Here is a 26,392-nt window from a genome sequence, read left to right as displayed (position 1 = left end):
TGGGTGCCTGGCCAGCCTGGGTGAAGGGGCTGAGGGCTGTTTTCAGGCTGCCACAGCCCCTTCAGGGTGGGGGTTCCCTCTGGGGTGCCTGGCCAGCCTGGGTGAGGAGATGATGGCTCTTTTCAGGCTGGCCAAGACCCCAGTGGGGACCCTCACCCATTGGGGGTGTGGCCAGCCTGGATGAGGGGCTAAAGGCCGTTTTCAGGCTTCCCACAGCGCCTTCAGGGTGGGGGTCCCGCTGGGGTACCTGGCCAGCCTGGGTGAGGGGCTGATGGCTGTTTGCAGGCTGGCCAAGCCTCCCAGCAGGGACCCTTAAACCATGGGGGTGTGGCCAGCCTGGGTGAGGGGCTGATGGCTGTTTGCAGGCTGCCCAGAGCCCCTTCAGGGTGGAGGGGTCCGGCTGGGGTGCCTGGCCAGCCTGGGTGAGGGGCTGATGGCCGTTTTCAGGCTGGCAACGCCCCCCAGTGACCCAACCTCCCAGCCTCTCCTTTTTTTCTTTTTTTTTTTTAGTGCCTCCTTGAGCAGAGGCCAGGGCGGGCTGGAAGCAGGTATCTGGGATTTATTTTCTTCTATAATTGAAACTTCGTAGCTTGAGCGGAGCCCAGGGCCAGCCAGGGCAGGTGGGAAGCTTGGCTTCCTCCATCTCCGGGGGCAACCCAAGCCTCCTGCTCACTCCAGCTCTGTGGCTGCTGCCATCTTAGTAGGGTTAATTTGCATATTCGCTCCTGATTGGCTGGTGGGTGTAGCAGAGTGGTGGAGTGATGGTTAATTTGCATGTTTCTCTTTTGTTAGTGTAGATAACTCATCTATTCTCACCTGCAGGAATAAAAGAGTGAGAGGCTACAATACGAAGTTTGCTGACTAATATAAATTCAAAGTAATTTAAGTGTTTTTCCTCTATGTGTCCACAACACCTTTCATATATCTCTTTCAAGACAATGATAAAAGTCTAATTTCAAAACAATACCTGAAAACAGATTTTTAAAAAGGCCCACATCTAATCTGGTTTTCTCTCTGATGTCTCTCTCTCTCTCCCTTTTTTTTTTTTTTTTTAGGTCAGCAAATTTTTATTCTATTTCTCACATGGGCAAGGAAAATATAGTTGCTTTACTTCTTTTTCTTATTTTTTATTGTTGAAAGGATTACATATGTCCCCTTTTCCCCCCATTGTCCTTGCCCAGCCTGCCCCTGGCCGCCAGCCCCGGCCTTCACCCCCGGCCTTCACCCCCACTCATTGTCTGTGTCCATTAGTATGCTTATATGCATACAAGTTATTTGGTTGATCACTTATCCCTCTCCCCACTCAGGCCATCCTCCCCTGCCTTCCCTCTGAGGTTTGACAGTCTGTTCGATGATTCTGTGTCTCTGAATCTATATATGTTCACCAGAATATGTTGTTCATTATATTGCACAAATGAGTGAGATCATGTGATACTTATCTTTCTCTGACTGGCTTATTTTGCTTAGCATAATGCCCTCCAGGTCCATCCATGCTGTTACAAATAGTAAGTGTTCTTTCTTTTTTATAGCAGTGTAGTATTCCATTGTGTAGATGAACCATTATTTTTTAATACACTCATTGGCTGATGGGTACTTAGGCTGTTTCCAATCATAGCAATTGTAAATTGTGCTGCTATGAACATAGGGATGCATATGTTTTTTCTGATAGGTGTTTCTATTTTTTTGGGGGGGGGATATATTCCCCAAAGTGGGATTACTGGGTCAAATGGAAGTTCCATTTTTAATTATTTGAGGAAACTCCATACTGTCTTCCACAGTGGCTGCACCAGTCTGCATTCCCACCAGCAGTGCACAAGGGTTCCTTTTTCTCTTTATCCTCACCAGCACTTGTTGTTTGTTGATGATAGCCATTCTGACAGGTGAGAGATGGCACCTCGTGGTTGTTTTGATTTGCATCTCTCAGATGACTAGAGAATTTGAGCATTTTTCATGTCCCTTGGCCTTCTGTATGTCCACTTGGGAGAAGTGTCTATTTAGGCCCTTTGCCTATTTTTTTAATTGGATTGTTTATCTTCCTTTTGTAAAGTTGTATGATTTCCCTATAAACTTTGGAAATTAAACCCTTATCAGGTGTCACATTGGCAAATATCTTCTCCCATGCAGAGGTCTCTCTTGTTGCTTCTTGGTTTCTTTTGCTGTGCAGAAGCTTTTTATTTTGATCTGGTCCCATTTGTTTATTTTGTATTTCATTTCCATTGTCATAGGAGATGTATCACTAAACATATTGCTATGAACTATATCTGATATTTTGCTGCCTATGGATTCCTCTAAGATTTTTATGGTTTCCTGTCTTATGTTTAAGTCATTTATCCATTTTGAGTTTATTTTTGTGTATGGTGTAAGTTGGTGGGCAAGTTTCATTTTTTTGCAAATATCTGTCCAATTCTCCCAATGCCATTTATTGAAGAGGCTGTCTTGACTCCAATGTATGCTCTTTCCTCCTTTGTCAAATATTAATTGAGCATACAGGTTTGGGCCGATTTCTGGCTTCTCTGTTCTGTTCCATTGGTCTATGTGTCTGTTCTTGCGCCAGTACCATGCTGTTTTGAGAACAGTGGCTTTGTAATATAGCTTGATAAGTGGTATAGTGATCCCCCCAGATTTGTTCTTTATTGTTAGGATTGCTGCGGTTATTCAGGGTCTTTTTTTATCCTATATAAATTTTTGGAGAGTTTTTTTTTGGTCTGTGAAATATGCTGTTGGTATTTTAATGAGGATTGTGTTGAATCTGTAGATTGCTTTGGGTAGTATGGACATTTTGATGGTGTTGATTCTTCCAATCCATGAACACGGTATATTCTTCTACTTGTTTATATCTTCTATCTCTTTTTTCAAAGTCCTGTAGTTTTCTGAGTACAGGTATTTTACCTCCTTAGTTAAGTTCATTCCTAGGTATCTTAATATTTTATTACTATGGTAAATGGGATTTTTTTAGTTTTTCTTTCTGTGAGTTCATTGTTGGTATATAAAATTGCCATAGATATCTCGGTGTTAATTTTGCATCCTGCTACATTGCCAAACACATTTATCAAATCAAGTAGTTTTTTAATGGAGTCTTTAGGATTTTGTATGTACAATATGATGTCATCAGCGAATAGTGACAGTTTTACTTCTTCTTTTTCTAATTCAGAGGCCTTTTATTTCTTCTTCTTCTTCTCTGATCGTTATAGCTAGCACTTCTAGTACTATGTCAAACAACAGTGCTGAAAGTGGACATCCCTGTCTTATTCCTGTTTTAGGGGAAATGGTGTTAGTTTTTGCCCATTGAATATGATGTTGGCTGTAAGATTGTCATATAAGGCTTTTATTATGTTGTGTTATGATCCCTCAATTCCCACTTTGCTTAGAGTGTTTATCAAGAAAGGGTGTTGGATTTTGTCAAATGCTTTTTCTTCATTAAGTGATGTGATTTTTCTTTCAATTTGTTTATGTGATGTATCATGTTTATTAATTTGCAGATATTGTACCCTCCTTGCATCCCTGGAATAAATCCCACGTGGTCATGGTGTATGATCTTTCTAATTTAATGCTGGATCTGATTTGCTAGAATTTTGTTGAGGATTTTAACAACTATGTTCACCAGGGATATTGGCCTGTAATTATCTTTCTAGTATCTTTATCTGGTTTTGGAATTAGGGTAATGCTGGCTTCGTAGAATGAACTTGGAAGTGTGCCTTCCTCTTGAATTTTTTGGAATAGTCTGAGGATGTAGGTTTTAATTCTTTGAATGTTTTGTAAGATTCCCTTGTGAAGCTGTCCAGTTAAGGGCTTTTGTTTCTTGGAAGTTTTTTTTTATTATTGTTTCAATTTCCTCCATAGTTATCGGCCTATGCAGATTTTTTTATTCTTCCTGAGTGAGTTTGGAAGGTTATATTTTTCTATGAATATGTCCATTTCATCTAGGTTGTCCAGTTTGTTGTAATAGAGTTATTCATGATATTTTTTTTCAATCCTTTGTATTTCTGTGGGGTTGTTACTTCACCTCTTTCATTTCTGATTTTATCTGGGTCCTCTGTCTTTGCTTTTAGGAGAGTCTGTCTAGAGTTTCATCAATGATGTTTATTCTTTCAAAGAACCAGCTCTTGGTTTTATTGATATTTTGTATTGTTTTTTGGGTCTCTATGTCATTTATTTCTGCTCTGATCTTTATTATTTCCTCCCTTCTGCTCACTCTGGCTTTTCTTGTTGCCCTTTTTCTAATTCGATAAGTTGTAGAGTTAGATAATTTATTAACATTTTTTCTTGTTTTGTTGTTGTTTTGTTTGTTTGTTTTTTGTTTTTGTTTTTGAGGTAGGCCTATAGAGCTGTGAACTTCCCTCTCAGGACTGACTTCACTGTGTCCCACAGATTTTGGATTTTTGTGTTTTCATGGTCATTTGTTTCCAGGATTTTTTAAAATTTCTTCTTTTATCTCTTTGTTAACCCAATCACTGTTTAATAGCATACTATTTAGCCTCCAAGACCTTTGTATTTTTTATTAGAGGTGCAGTGCACGAAATTCATGCATGGGGGGAGGTCCCTCAGCCCAGCCTGCATCCTCTCCAATTCGGGACCCCTTGAGGGATGTCCAACTGCCTCTTGCAATCTGGGACCGCTGGCTCCTAACCACTCTCCTGCCTGCCTGGTCACCCCTAACCCCTCTGCCTGCCTGCCTGATTGTCCCTAACCACCTCTGCCTTGCCCCACACCCGACTCCCAGGATTCCCTTCTCTGGCCAGTCACAGGCACCCAGTACCTGGGCTTCCCTCCCTCTGGCTGGCCACAGTCACCCAGGACCCAGGCTGGCTTTGCCTGGGCCAGCTTCAGCTGTAAGCGATTGTGGGCACTTGGCTTCACCCTAGCCGCAGCTGCAGGTGCCTGGGACCAAGGGGCAGGCAGCTTGTCCCTCTCCCGGCCTCAGCCACAGGTGCCAGGGACCACAGAGTGGGCGGCTTTTCCCTCTCCTGAGCCACAGGCGCATGCGCAGGCACAGCCGCCCGGGATTGTGGAATGTGCGGCTTGTCCCTCTCCTAGGCCGTAGCCTGGCTGGTCCCCATTCCTCTCTCGTGAGCTCATTTGTGCCTGGCTGGTCCCCATTCCTCTCTTGTGTGCTCATTTGTGCCTGGCTGGTCCCCATTCCTCTCTCCCCAGTGTTGACCGTCTGAGCTGTTACAGCATGACAGCATGAGGGTGTGACAACCATTTGCATATTAGCTCTTTATTATATAGGATTGTAGTTTATTTCTATTTTCATTCCATTGTGATCTGAGAAGGTGCTTGATAAGATTCCAATCTTCTTGAATTTGAAGCAACTTTGCCTGTGTCCCAATATATGGTCTATCTTTGAAAATTTCCTGTGTGCACTTGAGAAGAATGTATATTCTATAGCTTTGGGGTGAAATGTTCTGAAGATATCAACTATTTCATTCTGATCCAGTGAGTCATTTAGGGTTGCTGTTTCTTTTTGATTTTTTGTCTAGAGGATTTATCCAGTGATGTCAATGGAGTATTAAAGTCCCCTACTAAGATTGCATTGCTGTCAATCTCTCCCTTGAAATCTTCCAGAAGTTTTTTCATGTATTTGGTGATCCTGTATTGGGTGCATATATGTTTACCAGGGTTATATTCTCTTGTTTTAGCAATCCCTTTAGTATTATGAAGTTGCCTTCCTTATCTCTTGTTATGGCCTTCACTTTGAGGTCTATTTTGTCCGATATAAGTATTGCTACCCCAGATTTTTTCATTTTAGGTTGCCTGAAAGATATTTTCCATCCCTTCACTTTCAGTCTGTGTGAGTCCCTTGTTCTGAGGTGGGTCTCTTGTAGACAGCAAATATATGGGTCATGTTTTCTTATCTATTCAGTTACCCGATGTCTTTTGATTGGAGTATTTAACCTGTTTACATTTAAGGTTGTTATTGATAAGTACTTATTCGTGCATGGGAGGGGGGGTCCCTCAGACCAGCCTGCACCCTCTCCAATTCAGGACCCCTCAGGACTGCTGGCTCCTAACTGCTCACCTCCTGCTGGCCTGATCTCCCTAACTGCTCTCCCCTGCTGGCCTGATCCCCCTAACTGATCTCCCCTGCCTGATCACCTCTAACTGCCTTTGCCTCAGCCCTGACACCATGGCTTTGTCTGGAAAGATGTCTGCAAGGTCGTCCAGAAGATGTTCAGTCGAATTAGCATATTATCCTTTTATTAGTATAATAGAGGCCCGGTGCACAAAAATTTGTGCACTCGGGGGGGAAGGGGGGGTCCCTCAGCCCGGCCTGTGCCCTCTTGCAGTCTGGGACCCCTCGGGAGATAATGACCTGCTGGCTTAGGCCTGCTCCTGGGTGGCAGAGAGCAGGCCCAATCCCTAGGTGCAGCCCCTGGTCGGGCTCAGAGCAGGGCTGATTGGGGAGTTAGGGCACCGCCCCCTGTCATGCACAGAGCAGGGCGGATTGGGAGGTTGCGATGCCACCCTCAGTCACGCTCAGGGTAGGGCTGATTGGGGGGTTTGGGCACCACCCCCTATCACACTCAAGGCAGGGTCGATGGGGAGGTTGCGGCGCCACCACCTGTGATGCACAGAGCAGGGCCAATCTGGGGGGTTGGGGCTCCGTACCCTGCAGGGCCAATCAGGGGGTTGGGGCGCTGCCCCCTGTCACGCACAGAGCAGGGCCAATCAGGGGGTTGGGAGCTCCCCCCTGTCATGCACAGAGCAGGGCCGATCAGGGGGTTGGGGAGCTCCCCCCTGTCACACACACAGCAGGGCGGATCAGGGGTTGGGGCGCTGCCCTCTATCACCCACAGAGCAGGGCTGATCAGGGGGTTGGGGCGCCGCCACTGTCACACTCAGGGCAGGGCCGATGGGGAGGTTATGGCTCTACTCCATCACACACAGAGCAGGCCCGTGTAGGGGAGGGGGGTTGGGGCGCCCCCCCCTGTCACACACAGAGCCGCAGGACGATCAGGGGTTTGGGCGCTGCCCCCTGTCACGCTGATCCGGTGCCAGGAGGCTCGCGGCTCTGCTGATCCCGGTGCTGGGAGGCATATTACCCTTTTACTATTTAGGATAGAGGCCTGGGGGCCGGCTGGTTTGCCCTGAAGGGTGTCCTGGATCAGGGTGGGGGTCCCCACTGGGGTGCCTGGCCAGCCTGGATGAGGGGATGATGGCTGTTTGCAGCTGGTCACACACCCTTCAGGGTGGGGGTCCCCACTGGGGTGCCTGGCCAGTCTGGGTGAGGAGCTGAGGGCTGCTTTCAGGGTGGCAGTTGACTGAAGCTCCCAACCGTTCCTTTTTTTCTTTTTTCTTTTTTTATTCTGGGCCAGCTTTAGCTCTGGCTCTAGCTCTGAGGCTTCCGCTGCTGATTGCGTTCTATAATCGAAACAATGTATAACTCCAGCTCTGAGATCCCAGCTGGCTGCAAGCTGGTTTCTGGGGTTTTGTTTAGCTTCTATATTTGTTACAATGTTTCTTAGAGTTGCAGCTCAGAGGCCGGCAAGTCAGGCGGGGAACGTTGGAGTCTGCAGTCACTGGAGCAAGCAAGCCTCATGTTCGCTTCCAGCTGCCTGGCTGCTGGCCGCCATCTTGGCTGACAGTTAATTTGCATAAGGATATGCTGATTAGCCAATGGGAAGGGTAGCGGTCGTACGCCAATTACCATGTTTCTCTTTTATTAGTGTAGATATGCCACCTTGTCCAAAAAATGCAGGTTGTTAGCAGGTTTTCCTATCACAGAAGGGGAGCCCGCATTCGCATCCTGGGTTCTGACCAGGGCTTATGCACTCGTGCTTTATCTCAGCAGATGAGATTCCTAGAAGAAGACTCTTGGATGCACCTTGAACATTTCTATCAATTTTGCCAAATCATCCTCCAAAAATGTTGTACCACTTTAAACTCCCACCAGCAACCATGTGTATGCCCTCTGTCCTACTTTGATGCCAATAGCATTGATTTCCCCCTAGAAGGTTCCCTCCCCTCAGCCGGGACTGCTTGGCACTTGAGCCAACCTCACTGTTCAGCCCAGGACTTGATTTCCCGGGATAGAATTATGGAGGAGGAAAAATAGTTTTCCTCTACCCTTCTGAGTTCTTAGCGGAGGCCCTTGTAATGAAAGACAGATTACCAAGAGAAAAACAAAAGTTCATTAACATGTGTACCTCGTGTATATGTGGGAGATCCCAGGGAAGAATGAATAACTCCCCAAGGTGGCTTAGAATCCAGATTTAAAAACCTTCCTAGGGAAAGGGGACGGGAGATGTAGGCCTCTTAGAGGAGAGTAAATGATTTTTAGGAAAGATGAATGGGGGTGGGGGGAGATAGTTTGTAACAAAGTTTGGGTGTGATGTCAACTTCTAGTCTCCTGTCCTGTGACAGGAGTCAGTCTTGCTGGCTGATGACACTTTTCCCATTGAGGGGACCTATACATTTAAGCTCCTTTTGGGGGGTCCGATTTTAGGCAGATCAGGAGACTTCAGTGAAAGCCTCTCCTTGCATTTGCTGTTTTTCAAGCATCTGCAGCTCAAGATCATCAATATAACAACATGGCATATGTTGGGGTGGCATGTTCTCTGACCTTCAGAATAAACTCAACAAAAGCTTGTTTCCTCTCTTAGATCATTTGTCACAGTAGCGTTATTTCCTGGAGACAGTATTCTGACCAGACCTTCCTGAGAGTGGTCATAACATACCCTGTGCTTGTAGAAAGGTGTGGGCCATATCACTAAGTAAATCAGGGTCAGTTTTCTCATCTTGTGGAAAGGGAGATAAAGTTATGATAGTTTATCTCCCTTTCCACAGGTTTCCTGCAGGTTTGTGTCTCCGTTGTGGCCCCAGTGGCCCCAGTGCCGCTGTGGCTGCAGGGCTTGGGGCTGCTGGGTGCTTGGCCCCCCTGCAGGCTTGTGTCTCTGCTCCTCCAGCCCCAGCAGCCCCAGCACTGCCGCGGCCGCGGGGCTTGGAGCTGCTAGGTGCCAGGCCCCCCTGCGGGCTTGTGTCTCTGCTCCTCTCGCTCCAGCGCTGCTATGGGGCTTGGGGCTGCTGGGTGCCAGGCCCCCCTGTGGACTTGTGTCTCTGCTCCTCTGGCCCCAGCACTGCTATGGGGCTTGGGGCTGCTGGGTGCCAGGCCCCCCTGTGGACTTGTGTCTCTGCTCCTCTGGCCCCAGCACCACCGTGTTCATGGGGCTTGGAGCTGCTGATTGCTGGGCCGCCCTGCAGGCTTGTGTCTCTGCTCCTCCAGACCCTGTGGCAGTGGTGACGAAGCAGGCCCAGAGGCCCTCAGCAGGCGGGATGGGGCAAAACGCCCGTGTAATCACTATGGTGATGATGCAAGCATCCTGGCCCAGCTGCTGCAATCTTTATTGAAGACTGACAGTGAATTTGCATATTCCCTCCCTATTGGCTGTGGGTGTCACCATCTTTGTTGTGGGGTGATGGTTAATTTGCATATTAATGTTTTATTAGATAGGATAAGTACTTATTTGTAACCATTTTTATTCTTTATGCCTGTGTTCCTTCTTCCTTTTCTATTTCTCCTTTTTACAACGGTCTCTTATGCATTTATTTCATTGCTGGCTTGGTAATGATAAACTCCCTTAGCCTTTTGTTTTTTTGAGAATCTCCTGATTTTCCCTTCAATTTTGAATGATAGCCTTGCTGGACAGAGTATTCTTGGATTCAGTCCCTTGCTTTGCATCACTTTGTATACTTCATTCCATTAGCTTCTGGCCTGATGTGTTTCTGCTGTGAAACCATTTGATAATCTAATAGGATATCCCCTGTAGGTAACTCTCTGTGTCTCTCTTGCAGCCCTTAAGATTCTCTCTTTGTCATTAACTTTGCCATTGTAATTATGACATGTGTCTTGCTGTAAGTCTTTTTGGGTTCATCTTGTTTAGCACTCTCTGTTCTTGTGTGACTTTTTTCTTCCCCAAATCAGGGACTTTTCTGTCATTATTTCTTCAAATATGTTTTCTAATCCTTGCTCCTCTTCTTGTCCATCTGGCACCTCTATTATATGGATGTTGCTTCGTTTCATGTTGTCCCAAAGCTCCCTTAAGCTCTCCTCCTTCTTTTTAATTTTTTTCTCCAATTGTTGTTCAGATTGGGTGTTTTATTCTACCCTGTCTTCTAACTCACTGATTTGGTTCTCCGTTCTTCTAGTCTACTGTTGAAACCTTCCATTGTGTTATTATAGCTGTATCATTCTTCATTTCCTCTTGATTCATACATCTGTAGGTAAATTTCTCATCCAGCTGGTTTAGGAACTGTATGACTCTTACTCTGAATTCTTTCTCTGACATACTAATTGCCTCCATTTCATTTAGTTCCTTTTCTGGCGATCACTCCTTTTCTTCCCTTTGGGGGTTCTTTGTCTCTCCATTTTCCTTTCTCTTTTTGGCCCTGGGCTCCCTGCTTGGGGTCTGTGGGGTTGAATCCCCTACCGGATCAATGACCCGGGACTTGCTAGCCTGGAGACTGGGTCTACCTTGAGTTTTACACCTTTATTGTCTCTGCTCTGAGTTGCAACCCCTTTTACCCCGGTTCTTGTCTCGCAGTCAGCGGGTTCACATGCACAGTTCCTCCTGAGTGCGACTCCCTATGAGTTCCTAGAGCCCTCTGGCATGCAATACATTGTGCAGCCCCAGCACCCAAGGAAGGATGGCATCCTAGGACCCTCTGGCAGCACACATGTGACTTATGGCTGGGAAAACCAGATCACACCAGTAGCTCTGACCTGGGCTGGGGGTAGGGTTCATGCTAGGAAACAGCTCTGTCTGTGCTGGGGTCGGAGTGCTCGCCGGCCAGAAGCCTCTGACCATGCCAGGGACAGAGCCTGCATTAGTATTTCTTCTTAAAAGTAATAAATCTTAGTCTAGTTTCATAAAGAAAATTAATTCCAAAATTACAGGTTGATCTTAACAAGAGGAACTCTTGAGTTTTAATATTTTGCCATCAGAAACAAATTACTCTTCTCTTAAAATTAACAAAATAGTTTGGCTCAGAAAAAGGAAAGCTGTCTAGAAAATGATTGCTACAAAAGAGAATCAAACAAGCTATTCGTGGCTTGTCATCTTATTTGTTAAAAGTCCATGACCTCACGAATGTTATGTAGAATTAAAGGCAGGTTAAACTGTTAAAGGATCTCTAGTTGTTTCCCCTGACTTTTAGTCTAGATACACAGTATATGAAATTCCACCTGAAAAACATGCGGCTCAATTGAAACTCAGAATATAAAACAATATATATAATCCCAACAAAGTCTGACTTCAAAAGAATGTTCTTATATATGTCAATTTCTCAGCGAATCTCCCAAGTAGTATCTTACCTGCTTTATCTCACTTTTTAACTGCGTGATCCCAGTTCGTTCAGTTTTGGTTGCTCCAACAGCACCAATCTCATGAATAGAAATGGCAGGGCTGATATTTGAATCAGTGGGGCGCACTAGATAACATGATAGATTAAAGATAGAGGGGATAATCAGGTTCAATTTTTTTCTCCATCACATTTAAAAGACTTCAATTCATGTCTTCCTTTTATGTTAATTTTAAAAACACACATACAAGTATAACCTTGCTATTCAAAGTGTGGTCCATGGACCAGCAGCATCAGCATCACCTAGGAGCTACTTAGTAGAATCTTGGGCCTCACTCTGGACCTTTGGTCTAGAATCAAAGACTGCATTTTAGCAAGCTCTCCAGGTGCATAGTAAGGTATCCATCCATCTAACATTACATATTTATTTATCCTAAGCCTAAAAGTTGAGCATGGGAGGTAACCATTTTCATTTGCTCTGACGATTTAGGTACTCAACACCAAGTGCAGATGAAAGACTAATTTGTGATGGGACCCTAGATGTGTTTGAATTTAAAGGTGAAAGGATACATCAGATGCACTGTAGCAGCTACACACACACGTGCATATGGGTTGTTTGTTGTCCTAAACAGAGACTTCAATTTAGGATAATTTAAGGGAATGGATAAAGCAGTTTAAAACAACACATGAGCCCAGCCAGTGTGGTTCAATGGTTAAGCGCAGACCTAGGAACCAGGAGGTCAAGGTTTGATTCCCTGTCAGGGCATATGCCAGGGTTGCGGGCTTGATCCCCAGTGTGGGGCATGTAGGAGGCAGCTAATCAGTGATTCTCTCTCATCATTGATGTTTCTATCTCTCTATCCCTCTCCCTTAAAAAAATACATGATAGCAATCTACTTAGTTGATATTATCATTTAAGGGAAAAAGTGAGACATACAATGGTTTCCAAATCTTATTCCAGAAGACAGCTTCGCTTTTAACTGTTCATGTATTGGGGTTCTATTTATTTTGGGGGAAAAGGTTCCTCAGATAAAAAGCATTGTAAAATCAATGAGATACTTAAATACTCTGAAATGGAAATTCAACCTTACCACTTCGTTCTACTCCAAACTCCTTGCCACTGAGAATGTGATGCAGGAGGCTCTTCATGGCTGAAGGGCTGAGATTCATCAGGCCATCTGTGGCTTCCTCAGCTAGTCAGAAGAAATGTTAGGGCAGAGATCTTTCTAATTGGCCTGCCATACCCACCCTATTTTTCTCTATTTCTTTCTTTTTTAGAATTTCTGAGTCACTTTATTGGAAGAATAAAATAACAAAACAAATTTCTAGCACCATACCGCTTAGATATTAAGAATGTAATTGATTTATAATAATTTAAAGACTGACTATCCAGTTTATGGATTAGCCAGGTCCTTGATTTCTTTTTCACACCCCTCCACACCATTAGGATACTCAGCAGGACCTTTATTTGAAGGTGGGAAGAATGAAAAGAGAACAATGGGACTGGAACTAATCAGAGAAAGGCAATGAATGCAATGAATGAATATGCAGATGGACTAAAATAATCAAAACTTGTCAGCCTGGAAATACAGAGACGCAAAAGATAATAGATATGAATACATGAAATTATAAAAGAACGTTGAGAAGATAACTTAAACTTGTTCATCAGCATCAGACACTTATTAAGAGTTTTCTAGATGTGGGTAATGATTTTATGCAATGTTAGTACTAACAGGTATGACATGGTACTTGACCTTGAGAGGCTGACTAATTATTTGGGAGAGATTGGATATGTAAACAAGATAGACAATAATAAAACATGGCTATAGTAAGTGCCAAATGATGGTTGATTAAATTAGTGGGAAGTACTGCTGAAGTAAGAGGTAGAGGCCAGACTAATGAGGATCTTAAATATCAGACCCAGGGATCTTAACTTTACCCTATAAGAAATAAATAGCCATGGTTTTGATGAATCCACAGGAAAAAAGATCCATAGCAGCCACTTAAGGAAAAGTGAAAAATGTTTGTGGGTTTATCCCTCATTCAGGTTTATTACTGAATAATCAGACCCTCATAAACATCCATGATACCATAGCTAGAGAATACACATAAATAATACACGTAGTCTGCCTCAATGTGCTAATCTAGAATTCATTTGGAATCAGGCAGACTTGGACTCAATTTCTACTACTTACTAGCTATGTAACTTCGGGCAAGTTGTTTAACCTGAGTTTGTTTCCTTATTGGTAGAAGTAAGACAAAAATACCTTCTCCAGAGGATTGTTGTAAAGATTAAATGAGATAATGCATGTAAATATAAAGCAAAAAGCACAGTATCTGGCATATGGTAAGTATAAAATAATCATTAGCTCTCTTCCTAAAGGGTTATTTAAATATAAATTATCTCGTGTAATTTAGGTAAAACTCAAATCAATAAATTTAGGTACTTGCTAACAGCTCAATTAAAAATCTTTTAGGGAAATTTAACTGAAGAATGGCTAAAATTGAGTCTAGCCACTGTAATTTTGTTTTTGTATGTAATCCATAGTTCTTTCCATTCTTGTTGAAATAAAGAGAAAGTAGACCTGCCATCGAGGTCCCATTCCTCCCTTCACACTTTATACAATTCTGCTCTACAGAGCTTCAGAGTCTTGTTAAATAAATATCAACAGAAATATTGCTTTTCTTTATTGAATCCTGATGTTGACTAGACAGAATACTAACACTAGGATCAAACTGTGGTGACTTAGTGTAGCATCCAGAAGCTGCATTGACTGAGTCAGGATCTAACCCAGACTTCCACTATCAAGCTCCATGAACGCTAGGAATTAGGAGGACTGTAGTGATTTGGAGCTCCCAATAGGGAAGTTTTGAAGTTACAGAACTAATTAAATTTGTCACAATATCTGTCTCTTTATTTGTATAGAGACTGACTAACCGAGGAACAAGATTGCTATTCTGGTACGCAGCTTTTGCGCTACTCATAAGTATGTTTTAGCTTTCTTTCCCCTCCTCATCCCAGACCCAACAGACTTACATTAAAAGTAAATTCTGCCTAAAATAGTTACTAAATTGAATACCTGAGCATCGAAGGGAATGGGCCAGTTCTGTTGTCATAACTTGTATGATCAGACCAATTCGAAGTCGAAACATTTCAGCAAAGAGGCCAGGTTGAGTTCGCATATACATAGCTAGATATACCATTATTTCCTGTGCATGGAATGGATATAGACAAAAATTATGGCCCAGGCTCCACAAGGCCTATTTTGTGGGTCAAGGGCCACATCAATTGAAAACAAAATTTAAAATATCAGTCACCAGATTAGGCTTTCTAATTCTACTCACCTGTGTCAGGATTGAAATGCTCATGTCCCCTTCACTGGCTTCATCTATCAGCTGAGTGAGCACTTCATAGGGCAGAGGTCTGAGGAAGAAGATAGTAAAGAAAGACAAAATTCTGCAACTACTTAAGCCTAAATCTATTGAGAAAATAAAAAGTTCCTCCCAATTTCAAGCCACTGCCTCAATATCTCATCATTACTGGTAGCATATATGCTGGTTCTTTCAGTCTTCAGAATTCATTGCCTCTCCAACCACTCTGGCCCATATCAACTCAAGAGAGTTCTAGTCTCTCTTATCTAAACCTGGAGTGCCTTTCCCCTATCAAATTTTATGTAAACTTCACTCTATGTTGTCCTTCTAGACCAGCGGTTCTCAACCTGTGGGTTGCGACCCCTTTGGGGGTTGAATGACCCTTTCACAGGGGTCGCCTAAGACCATCGGAAAACACATATATAATCACATATTGTTTTTGTGATTAATCACTATGCTTTAATTATGTTCAATTTGTAACAATGAAATTGGGGGTCACCACAACATGAGGAACTGTATTAAAGGGTCGCGGCATAAGGAAGGTTGAGAACCACTGTTCTAGACTAATTTTTCAGGATTAATTGTTAACATTTGACAAGTAACTATTATGGCTAGAAAGTAATCAACTAAATTTAAGCTGTGCCTTTTGGAAGCTATTTTATTACTTTACTAGAGGCCCAATGCATGAAATTCATGAAAGAGTAGGTCTTCCTTCCCCCGGCTGTCGGCACAGGCTTCCCTCTGGCACCTGAGACCGGGCTTCCCTCGCAGAGGGAGGCCCCTCCCACCCGCTGCAGCACACGGGTCAGTGGCCTGGGCCTCCCTCTTTGGGGTAATCATGGAGCCCCCCGATTGATCACCCTGCCGGCTGGTGGCCTGGGCCTCCCTCTGCTGGGCGATCATGGGGCGATGGCCGGCCCCTGACCAATCGCATAGCACCCGCCTTGGCTGGCCTGGTGCCAGTGGGTGTCATAGTGTGGTCCTGGATGGTCATCCAGATGGTCGTTCTGCTGTTCGGCCATCTGGCCTAATTAGCATATTATGATTTTATTATTATAGATAATCACACCTTATAATGTTATATTCATTTTATATAGTTCATCAGTTCTCTCTCTCTCTCTCTCTCTCTCTCTCTCTCTCTCTTCTCTCTCTCTCTCTCTCTTCCCACACTTCTGACTCTCCTGTTGATACTAAGCACTTTGGAGGCATGGGGCATGGAGTATGCCATCTTCTTCTTTGGGACTGCCTACAGTACAGGCATACCTCGCTTTATTATACTACTTTACTTAATGGTGCTTCACAGATATTGAATTTTTATCAACATTGAGGCAAGACCCACCACCAGCAAAAAGATCAGAACTCACTAAAGGCTCAGATGATGGTTAGCATTTGTTAACAATAAAATATTTTTTAAATTAAGGTATGTACATTTTTTAGACATAATGACATTGGATATTCAGTAGACTACATAACCTTTATATGCACTTGGAAATAAAAAAATTGTGTGACTCATTTTATTGTGATATTTGCTTTATTGTGGTGGTCTGCAACTGAACTACAATATCTCCAAGGAATGCCTGTAGTCACAAAATTAATCTGATTTGTAATAAAATATTCTGTTTTCCAAGAGCAAGGTAAAATGGGTTGAATGTGTCCCCTCAGTGTTCCTATGTTTAAATCTTAATCCCTAGTACCTCAGAGTGTGACCTTATTAGGCAGAGGTTATTGTGTGGGCTCTAATCCCATAGGAGTGGTATCTTTATATAAATGGGAAATCTGGACACAAAGAGACACACACAGAAGAAAGAAACATAAAGAGACATAGGAAGAAAACAGCCATCTATACTCCAAGTAGAGAGGCCTGGAACAAAGTCCAAAGAATAGCTGTTTTTTTGTGTGGGTGCTAATCCCAGTTGCCCTGTTTTTTGTTTTTGTTTTTCTTTTGAATGAGAGGTATGGGAAATCCAATATGAAAACAAAAACAAAAAAATCAAACCAAAAAAAGAAAAGCAAAATATATTTGTGTGTTACTCATTTGTGAGTTTTCTCTTTCATTTACTCTGCTGTGTTATTATTAACATTCTCATGCCGAGAAACTTATGCAAGTAGGACATTATCATCCATTGACAGATTAGGGCAAGAGAACTGGGATCAGTTCACACAGCTCCTTAAAGACTAAGAGAAGCTTGACCAAACCCAGTCAAAAGCCATACTCACGCAGAGATAGTCTTCTCTCGAGGTTCTGGAGGGAGTCCCACTGTCAAATGTTTCTGGTGGGAGAGAAGGTCTGTACAGGCCTAAGGAGAGACAGCATAACAGCATTATCTGCCCAAAACATCTCAGAGTTCCATGAAAATTAATCTTTTCTGCCTACAAGCTTTTTCTCCCCCTTAATTTAATGACACACCAAACTTTCTTTTTCAGGAAATACCATGAATCAGAAAAGAGGAATTTTTAGGAAGGAACAATGAGGTATTTTTATCTCCTAAGGGGTAGGAACATGGCCTGGTGCATATTTATTCTTAAGATCTAGAATTATTATACTTTATAACACCTCCATAAGACTACAGTTTACATGCTTCATTATATTTGCAGACAAAAAACTAACTGAATATCAGAAATTTTATATAGGAAAGATAGTATTTCAAATGATCAGAGGCTGTGGTTGCTTTAAAAGACAATTATGGAAACCAACTTTTAAAATGTCCTCCATTTAGATTTGGTGTCAATTTAAGAAGAATTTATAGTACCTCATCGAGTGCTTCCACCTTCTTCCTTAAGATTCCAGAGATACACCGGATCAAGCCCCAGTGACGGATTTCTCCAACTTTGCTATATAGCTCAGTAAGCAGCTCTCTGACTGTTGCACTCCCTTCATCATACAATCCAGTGTCCCAGTCAGGTCCCCTGGAATGTTAAAGACAAGACTACATTAACTGTAAGTAAAGTTGTGAGCAATAATCTTTTGTTTCAGTATTATAATGGATATATCTATTTTTGATAGGTCTCTCTTTCAATAGAAAATGAATGTTATTATTAACTATGAATCCTTGTAAAATTCTGATTAGTAGTCAGTACTGGAAGTAAAATACCTAGACAAGAATAAGTCTTAGTTTCAGTTGTGTTTTGACAAAATTCATTATTTTACCCACTTCATGGGCTTCAATGGTGCTGATAATAAAGTCAAAGATTTCATTTAACCATTGAAAGTTCAGAAAGTAGCTACTTAGAGAACTAATGAAGAAATAACAAGGATGAGTGCCTACTTTTAAAGGATACAGATATGTTATTTTTGTAAAATTTACTGTAATACAAATCAGCTGTGAAGTACCATAAAAGATAAAGTACTGTGAAATTGGGAATTTAATATGCAACAAAGGTAGATTATTTATTAAATGATATCAAGACAATCAAATAGCCACCTGAAAAAGAAGTTGGATCCATGACAGAATTCCAAATATTTAAATATAAAGGTACTAGAAAAAACATAGGAGAACTATTTTATAACTTTGGAGGCAAAAGGACTTTTAAACTATGAACTATATACCAGAAGCCATAAAATAAAAGATTTATACATTTATATACATAAAAACAACCAAATTCTTACTGCAAAACCCACTGTAAGCAGAGTCATAGGACAAATTTCCAACTGATAGAAATATTTGCAATTCATAGGCTAATTTTTCTAATATATAAAGAACTCCAAACTAATAGATAATAAAAAACAATAAAAGAAAATCTGGCAAAACAAATACCGACAGCTTTTAAACATAGGAAAAAGGTGATTGATGTCACTTATAATAAAAAAATACTCAAATTAACCAAGATAATAGTTTTTTCATTTCTTATGTTGTCAAAAATTCCCAAATTTGATAACAATACATTGGTGAGGCTTTGGGAAAATAGGAAATCTCAATATGTTGCCAGTGGGAGTGAAAATTAGATAATCACTTTGGATGGCTATTTGGAAATACATATATCAATATTAAAAATACCTATATTATTTAATCTAGCAATTCTACTACTCATATATCTGTAGGACAAATTCCAAACATGAGAAAAGATTTATGTGGTGAGGTTATTCACTTTAGCAGTGATGGCGAACCTTTTGAGCTCGGCGTGTCAGCATTTTGAAAAACCCTAACTTAACTCTGGTGCTGTGTCACATATAGAAATTTTTTGATATTTGCAACCATAGTAAAACAAAGATGTATATTTTTGATATTTATTTTATATATTTAAATGCCATTTAACAAAGAAAAATCAACCAAAAAAATGAGTTCGCGTGCGTGTCATAGGTTCGCCATCACTGGTCTATATGACACTATCCTAAAGTGTGGAAGGTAGAACAACAGTGCCTGCCTCATTACAGTTGGGCAAGTGTGGAAGTGTGTGCTTCTCACTCAGCCTTTGTTAATAGGGGTAGGGCTAGAAGATTTTTCTGTGGTGCTTGGCTGGAGTTGAGTGGTTGTTGTCTAAAAGTTGTGTCTTTGTGGTCTGAGAAGATGCTTCATATGATTTCAATCTTCTTGACTTTGGGTAGACTTTGCTTGAGACCCAATATGTGGTCTATTTTTTAAAATGTCCCATGTGCACTTGAGAAGAACGTATATTCTACGGCTTTTGGGTGAAATGTTCTGAAGATGTCAGTTGAGTCCTTCTGATCTAGTGAGTCATTTAGGATTGCTGTTTCTTTGCTGATTTTTTGTCTAGAGGATTTATCCAGTGATGTCAGTGGTGTATTAAAGTCCCCTACTATAATTATATTGTTGTCGATCTCTCCCTGGATATCTTACAGGGTTTTTTTTTAAATGTATTTGGGTGCTCCTGCATTGAATGTTTATCAAGGTTATGTCAACTTGTTGTATCGATCCCTTTAGTATTATGAAGTGACCTTCCTTATCTCTTGTTATGGCCTTTAATTTGAGGTCTACTTTGTCAGATAAAATTATTGCTACCCCAGCTTTTTTTTTAATCTCCTTTGCCTGAAAGATATTTTTCTATCCTTTCACTTTCAGTCTATGTGAGTCCCTTGTTCTGGGTAGGTCTCTTGTAGACAGCATATATATGGGTCACGTTTTTTTGTTTTTGTTTTTTGTATCCATTCAGCCACTCAATGTCTTTTGATTGGAGCATTTAGTCCATTTATGTTTAAAGTTATTATTGAAAGGTACTTGTTTATAGCCATTTTTATTTTTTGTGCCTGTGTTCCTTCTTCCCTTTCTATTTCTTCTTTTTACACCAGTCCCATTAGCATTTCTTGCATTGCTGGCTTGGCAGGGATACACTCCCTTAGCCTTTTTTTGTGTATGAAACTCCTTATTTCCCCTTCCATTTTGAATGATAGCCTTGCTGGATAGAGTATTCTTGGATTCAGTCCCTTGCTTTGCATCACTTTGTAAATTTCTTTCCATTCTTTTCTGGCCTGATGTGTTTCTGTTGAGAAATCATTTGATAATCTAATGGGAGATCCCTTGTACGTAACTTTCTGTCTCTCTCTTGCAGCCTTTAAGATTCTCTCTTTGTCCTGAACATTTGCCATCATAATTATGACATGTCTTGTTGTGGGTCTTGTTGGGTTCATCTTGTTTGGGACTCTCTGTGCTTGTGTGACTTTTTTCTAACTACAATAAAAACAACCAAAAAATTCAAAAAATTGGAAGCTCAATAGCATGCTATTAAACAATGATTGGGTTACCAAAGAGATCAAAGAAGAAATTAAAAACATCCTGGAAACTAATGACAATAAAAACACAACAAACCAAAATCGATGGGACACAATGAAAGCAGTCCTGAGAAGGAAGTGTATAGCTCTACAGGCCTACTTCAAAACAAACAAACAAACAAACAAACAAACGAAAACAAGAAAAAATGGCAGTAAGTCATCTAACTCTACAACTTAAAGAACTAGAAAGAGAGCAACAGAAAAGCCCAGAATGAGCAGAAGGAAGGAGATAATAAAGATCAGAGCAGAAATAAATGGCATAGAGACCAAAAAAAAATTATAAAAGATCAATGAAACCGAGAGCTGGTTCTTTGAAAGGATAAACAAGATTAATGAACCTCTATCCAGGCTCACCAAGAAGCAAAGAGAGAGGACCCAAATAAACAAAATCAGAAATGAAAGAGGCGAAATAATAACAAACCCCACAGAAATACAAAGGATTATTAAAAAATACTATGAACTACTCTATTCCAATAAACTAGACAATCTAGAGGAAATAGACATATTCCTAGAAAAATACAACCTTCCAAATCTCAATCAGGAAGAATCTAAAAATCACAATAGGCCAATAACTATGGAAGAAATTGAAGCCGTCATTAAAAAGCTTCCAGTAAACAAAAGCCTGGGGCCAGATGGCTTCACAGGGGAGTTTTACCAAACATTCAAGGAAGAACTAAAACCTATCCTCCTCAGACTATTGCAAAAAATTCAAGAAGAAGGAACACTTCCAAGCTCATTCTATGAAGCCAGCATCACCCTATTATCAAAACCAGATAAAGACAACACAATGAAAGAGAATTACAGGCCAATATCCATCATGAATATAGATGCCAAAATCCTCAAGAAAATTCTAGCAAATCAGATCCAGCAGTACATCAGAAAGATCATACACCATGACCAAGTAGGATTTATCCCAGGGATGCAAGGATGGTACAATATCTGCAAATCAATAAACGTGATACATCACATAAACAAATTGAGAGATAAAAATCACATAGTCATATCAATTGACACAGAAAAAGCATTTGACAAAATTCAACACCCTTTCTTGATAAAAACTCTCAGCAAGGTGGGAATAGAAGGATCATACCTCAACATAATAAAAGCCATATATGACAAACCCACAGCCAACATCATACTCAAAGGGCAAAAACTAAAACCATTTCCCCTAAGAACAGGAACAAGACAGGGATGCCCACTCTCACCAGTCCTGTTTGACATAGTACTGGAAGTACTAGCCATTGTGATCAGACAAGGAGAAGAAATAAAAGGCATCCAAATTAGACAAGAAGAATTAAAACTGTCCTTATTTGCAGATGACATGATACTGTACATAGAAAACCCTAAAGATGCCATAAAAAAATTATTAGACTTAAAATGAAATTCGGCAATGTAGCAGGATACAAAATTAATGCCAAGAAATCTATGGCATTTCTATACACCAATGGTGAACTTACAGAAAGAGAGACTAAAAAAGCAATCCCATTTACCATCACACCAAAAAAATTAAGATACTTAGGAATAAACTTAACTAAGGAGGTAAAAGATGTATACGCAGAAAACTACAGGACACTGAAAAAAGTGATAGAGGAAGACATAAACAGATGGAAGAACATACCGTGTTCATGGATTGGTAGAGTCAACATCATCAAGATGTCCATACTACCTAAAGCAATCTATAGATTCAATGTACTCCCCATTAAAATACCAAGGGCATATTTCACAGACCTAGAACAAACTTTCCAAAAATTCATCTGGAATAAAAAAAGACTCCGAATAGCTGCAGCAATCCTGAGAAAGAAGAACAAAGTAGGTGGGATCTCAATACCAGATATCAAACTGTATTACAAAGCTACTGTTCTCAAAACTGCCTGGTACTGGCACAAGAACAGACATATAGATCAATGGAATAGAATAGAGAACCCAGAAATCGACCCAAATCACTATGCTCAATTAATATTCGACAAAGTAGGCATGAACATACAATGGAGTCAAGACAGTCTCTTCAATAAATGGTGTTCGGAAAATTGGACAGATACGTCCAAAAAAGGAAACTAGACCACCAACTTACACCACACACAAAAATAAACTCAAAATGGATAAAGTACTTAAACTAAGACGGAAACCATAAAAATACTAGAGGAATTCACAGGCAGCAAAATCTCAGACATATGCAAAGCAATATCTTCACCAATACTGCTCCTAGGGTAATGAAAACTAAAGACAAAATAAACAAATGGGTCTACATCAAAATAAAAAGCTTTTGAATAGCAAAAGAAACCATCAATAAAACTACAAGAAAGCCCACTGCATGGGAGAACATATTTGCCAATGTTCTCACTGATAAGGGTTTAATATCCAACATTTATAAGAAACTTATACAACTTAACAAAAGGAAGATAAACAACCCAATTAAAAAATGGGCAATGGACCTAAATAGATACTTTTCGAAAGAATACAGAAGGAAGGAAAGAGACATATGAAAACATGCTCAAAGTCACTAATTGTCCGAGAGGTGCAAATCAAAATGATAATGCAGTACCACCTCACACCTGTCCGAATGTCTATCATCAACAAATCAACAAAGGACAAGTGCTGGCGAGGATGCGGAGAAAAAGGAACCCTCGTGCACTGCTGGTGGGAATGCAGACTGGTGTAGCCACTGTGGAGAACAGTATGGAGTTTCCTTAAAAAACTAAAAATGGAACTCCCATTTGACCCAGTGATCCCACTTCTAAGAATATATCCCAAGAAACTAGAAACACCAGTTAGAAAGGATATATGCACCCCTATGTTCATACAGCACAATTCACCATAGCTAAGATTTGGAAACAGCCTAAGTGCCCATCAGCAGATGAGTGGATTAAAAACCTGTAGTACATGTACACAATGGAATACTACGCTGCTGTAAAAAAGAAAGAATTCTTACCATTTGCAACAGCATGGATGGAAGTGGAGACCATTATGCTAAGTGAAATAATCCAGTCAGAGAAAGGTAAATATCAAATGATCTCACTCATTTATGGACTATAATGAACAACATAAACTGATGAACAAAAACATATCCAGAGACAGAGAAGCACCGATCAGTCTGTCAAACCTCAGAGGGAAGGTAGAGGAGGGTGGGGATAAGGGGGAGAGATCAACCAAAGGACTTGTATGCATGCATATAAGCCCAACCAATGGACACAGACAACAAGGGGGTGAGGGCATGAGTGGGGGGGGGGTTGTGGGGATAATGGGGGGATAAGGACACATATGTAATACCTTAATCAATAAAGAAATTTTTAAAAAAGTTGTTTCTTGCCAGGCTGCTCCTTTATGGTCCTTTATATAAAAACAAAAGGTGTTTTTTTTTAATTTCTGTAAATTTTTCAATTACAATTGATATATATTAGTTTAAGGTATACAACTTAGTGATTATACATTTATATAACTTATGAATTGATTACCACCAATAAGTCTAGTACCATCTGATACATAGTTATTATACTACTAGAGGCCCAGTGCACGAATTCATGCACGGGTGGGGTCCCTCGGCCTGGGTGGTGATCGGGGCTGATTGGGGCTGTCTCGCCCAGTCCGGATCCGTGCTGATCAGGGCCATCTTGCCAGGGGGAAGGGACCGCAGGAGTTTGGCCGGCCACGGGAGTTTGGCTGTGGAAGCGTACTGACCACCAGAGGGAAGCTCTTGTGTTGAGCGTCTTCCCCTGGTGGTCAGTGCTCATCATAGCGACCAGTTGACTGGTTGTTCTGTCATTGGGTCATTCAATCACTTAGGCTTTTATATATATAGATTATTAGTACCCATGTGGTATACATAGTTGTTACACTATTATTAGTACCCGTTACTATTATCTAGTACCCATCTGACACCACAGCATAGTTAATCCCTATGCTGTATTTTACATCCCCAAGACTTTTTTTATTTAAGACCTTCATTAACAGGTGCCTGTAGTTTGTTGACTTTTTTGAAAAAAAAATTTAGTTATAAACTTTTATTACAAATAAAAAATGAGCTTGTTAAAAATCTCAACTTGACCAGATATGAAACAATCTAAAAACCTTTAAAGGTATATTGAGAAAAACCAGGCTTTTTTAAAAAGCATGTTTCTCATTACCAAAAAGAGATGTCTTTAGATAAAAATAATAAAAAAACCCTACACTCCCTAGATAATGCAGCTATTTCTAGTTATTTGGTCATGGGCAAAACACCAGCACTTAAGGTCTTTAGCTCCAATCTTTTGTTCATTTCTTTCTGCTGAAATTTCATATTCATTTCTTTTTGTTGGGTGATTGACCTTGGGTCTCATCTCCTTCATTTTCCTTATCTTCTTCATTGTCATCCTCTGTAGGCTGTCTTTGGCGAGGACGGCCCCTGCGAAATAGTGGTCTATAGCTCCAATACATATTCTGTCTCACTGGTCTACATTGTTCTCATGCACCCTGGTTGTCAGCACCCTCCATCACTTCTCCCTGCACAGGAGTGTTGGAATACTGTGGTTGAGTCTCACAGGGTTTCTGCATGTAATAAGTTGGAAACCTTCGCCTGCCATAGGGCTGGCACTGATGGGTCTGGCCTTCGGGAGCACTCTCTGATCCCTCATTCCTTTCCCCATTCTCACTCTTCTGGTAATCTTGCTGGTAATTGTGTGGAGGATCCCTTCGACGTGGATAGCGTCTATAATGGTTACAGTTGGCTGTACATTTACTGCCTTGCACTGGAACTCCACCATGGCCTGTAACATTTGCTGCCATAAGTGAAATCATATGGTAATTGTCTTTCTCTGACTAACTTGTTTCATACAGCATAATACCCTCTAGGTCCATCCATGATGTTGCTAATGGCAAGATTTCATTCTTTTTATAGCCAAGTAATATTCCACCTTTTTATATATGTACCACCTCTTCTTTATCCATTCATCTATGGATCACACTTAGGTAGCTTCCATATCTTGACTGTTGTAAATAATGCTGCAATCAATATAGGGGTGCATATACATTATATTTTCGAATTAGTGTTTTGGATTTCTTCAGATAAATACCCAGAAGTGGAATTGGTGGGTCATATGGTAGTTCTATTTTTAACTTTTTGAGGAATCTCTATACTTTTTTCATTAGTGGCTGCACCAATTTACAATCTCACCAACAGTGCATGAGTAGTGTTCTCTTTTCTCCACATCCTCACCAACACTTCTTTGTTGACTGATGGTAGTCATTCTTATAGGTGTGAGGTGATATCTCATTGTCATTTTAATTTACATTTCCATTATGGTTAGTGGTGTTGAGCATATTTTAATATGTCTATTGGATATCTGTATGCCCTCATTGGAGAAGTGTCCATTCCCATTTTGTAAACAGATTGTTTCTTGCTAAGTTGTTTTTTTCTTTAAAAAGTTTTTTTCAATTACAATTGCCATTCAATATTATATTAGTTTCAGGTGTACAGCATAGTTGTTAGACATTTATATAACTTACGAATTGATTACTCTGATAAGTCTAGTACCCATCTAACACCATACATAGTTATTACAATAGTATGACTATACTAGAGGTCTGGCGCATGAAATTTGTGCACTGACAGCGGGGGGGGGGGGGGGTCCCGGGTGGGGGGGGGTCCCTCAGTCGGGCCTGCACCCTCTTGGAGTCTGGGAACCCTCGGAGGAAGTCCGCCTGCCGGGAGTCAGACATCCTTTTCACAGTCTGGGAACCCTTGGTCCTTACCGCCTGCCTGCAGCAGAAGCGGGGAGAAGTTTCTGGCTGAACAGCGCTCCCCCTGTGGGAACGCACTGAACACCAGGGGGCAGCTCCCGTGTTGAGTGTCTGCCCCCGGGGGTCAGTGCGTGTCATAGCAACCAGGTGTTCCCCCGGTTGGGCAAATTTGCATATTAAGGTTTTATATCTATAAAGAATAGAGGCCCTGGGGCACGGAATAATGCTCTAGGTGGGGGTCCCTTAAGCTGGGCTGCGGCCCTCTTTGCAATCTGGGACCCCTCA

At 41.3% G+C, this 26,392-nt stretch overlaps 1 protein-coding gene across 2 annotated transcripts in view; it reads right to left on the bottom strand.

Annotated features, from left to right (window-relative positions):
- PHKA1 (phosphorylase kinase regulatory subunit alpha 1) overlaps positions 1–26,392 on the bottom strand; it is a 217,040-nt gene that overhangs the window by 19,984 nt on the left and 170,664 nt on the right. For both annotated transcript variants that reach the window (XM_006082857.3, XM_014465500.2), the window contains 6 exons: positions 17,421–17,577; positions 16,888–16,967; positions 14,644–14,722; positions 14,379–14,508; positions 12,390–12,491; positions 11,312–11,427 (listed from right to left, as the gene is read on the bottom strand). In XM_006082857.3, coding sequence (XP_006082919.1) covers positions 11,312–11,427; positions 12,390–12,491; positions 14,379–14,508; positions 14,644–14,722; positions 16,888–16,967; positions 17,421–17,577 — 664 coding nt within the window. The remainder of the gene's footprint in view (positions 1–11,311; positions 11,428–12,389; positions 12,492–14,378; positions 14,509–14,643; positions 14,723–16,887; positions 16,968–17,420; positions 17,578–26,392) is intronic.

The sequence above is a fragment of the Myotis lucifugus genome, unplaced genomic scaffold (assembly GCF_000147115.1).
Source record: "Myotis lucifugus unplaced genomic scaffold, Myoluc2.0 scaffold_4, whole genome shotgun sequence".
Taxonomy (NCBI): domain Eukaryota; kingdom Metazoa; phylum Chordata; class Mammalia; order Chiroptera; family Vespertilionidae; genus Myotis; species Myotis lucifugus.
Note: the sequence above shows the minus strand (reverse complement) of the source record. Positions and strands in the feature narration are given on the sequence as shown.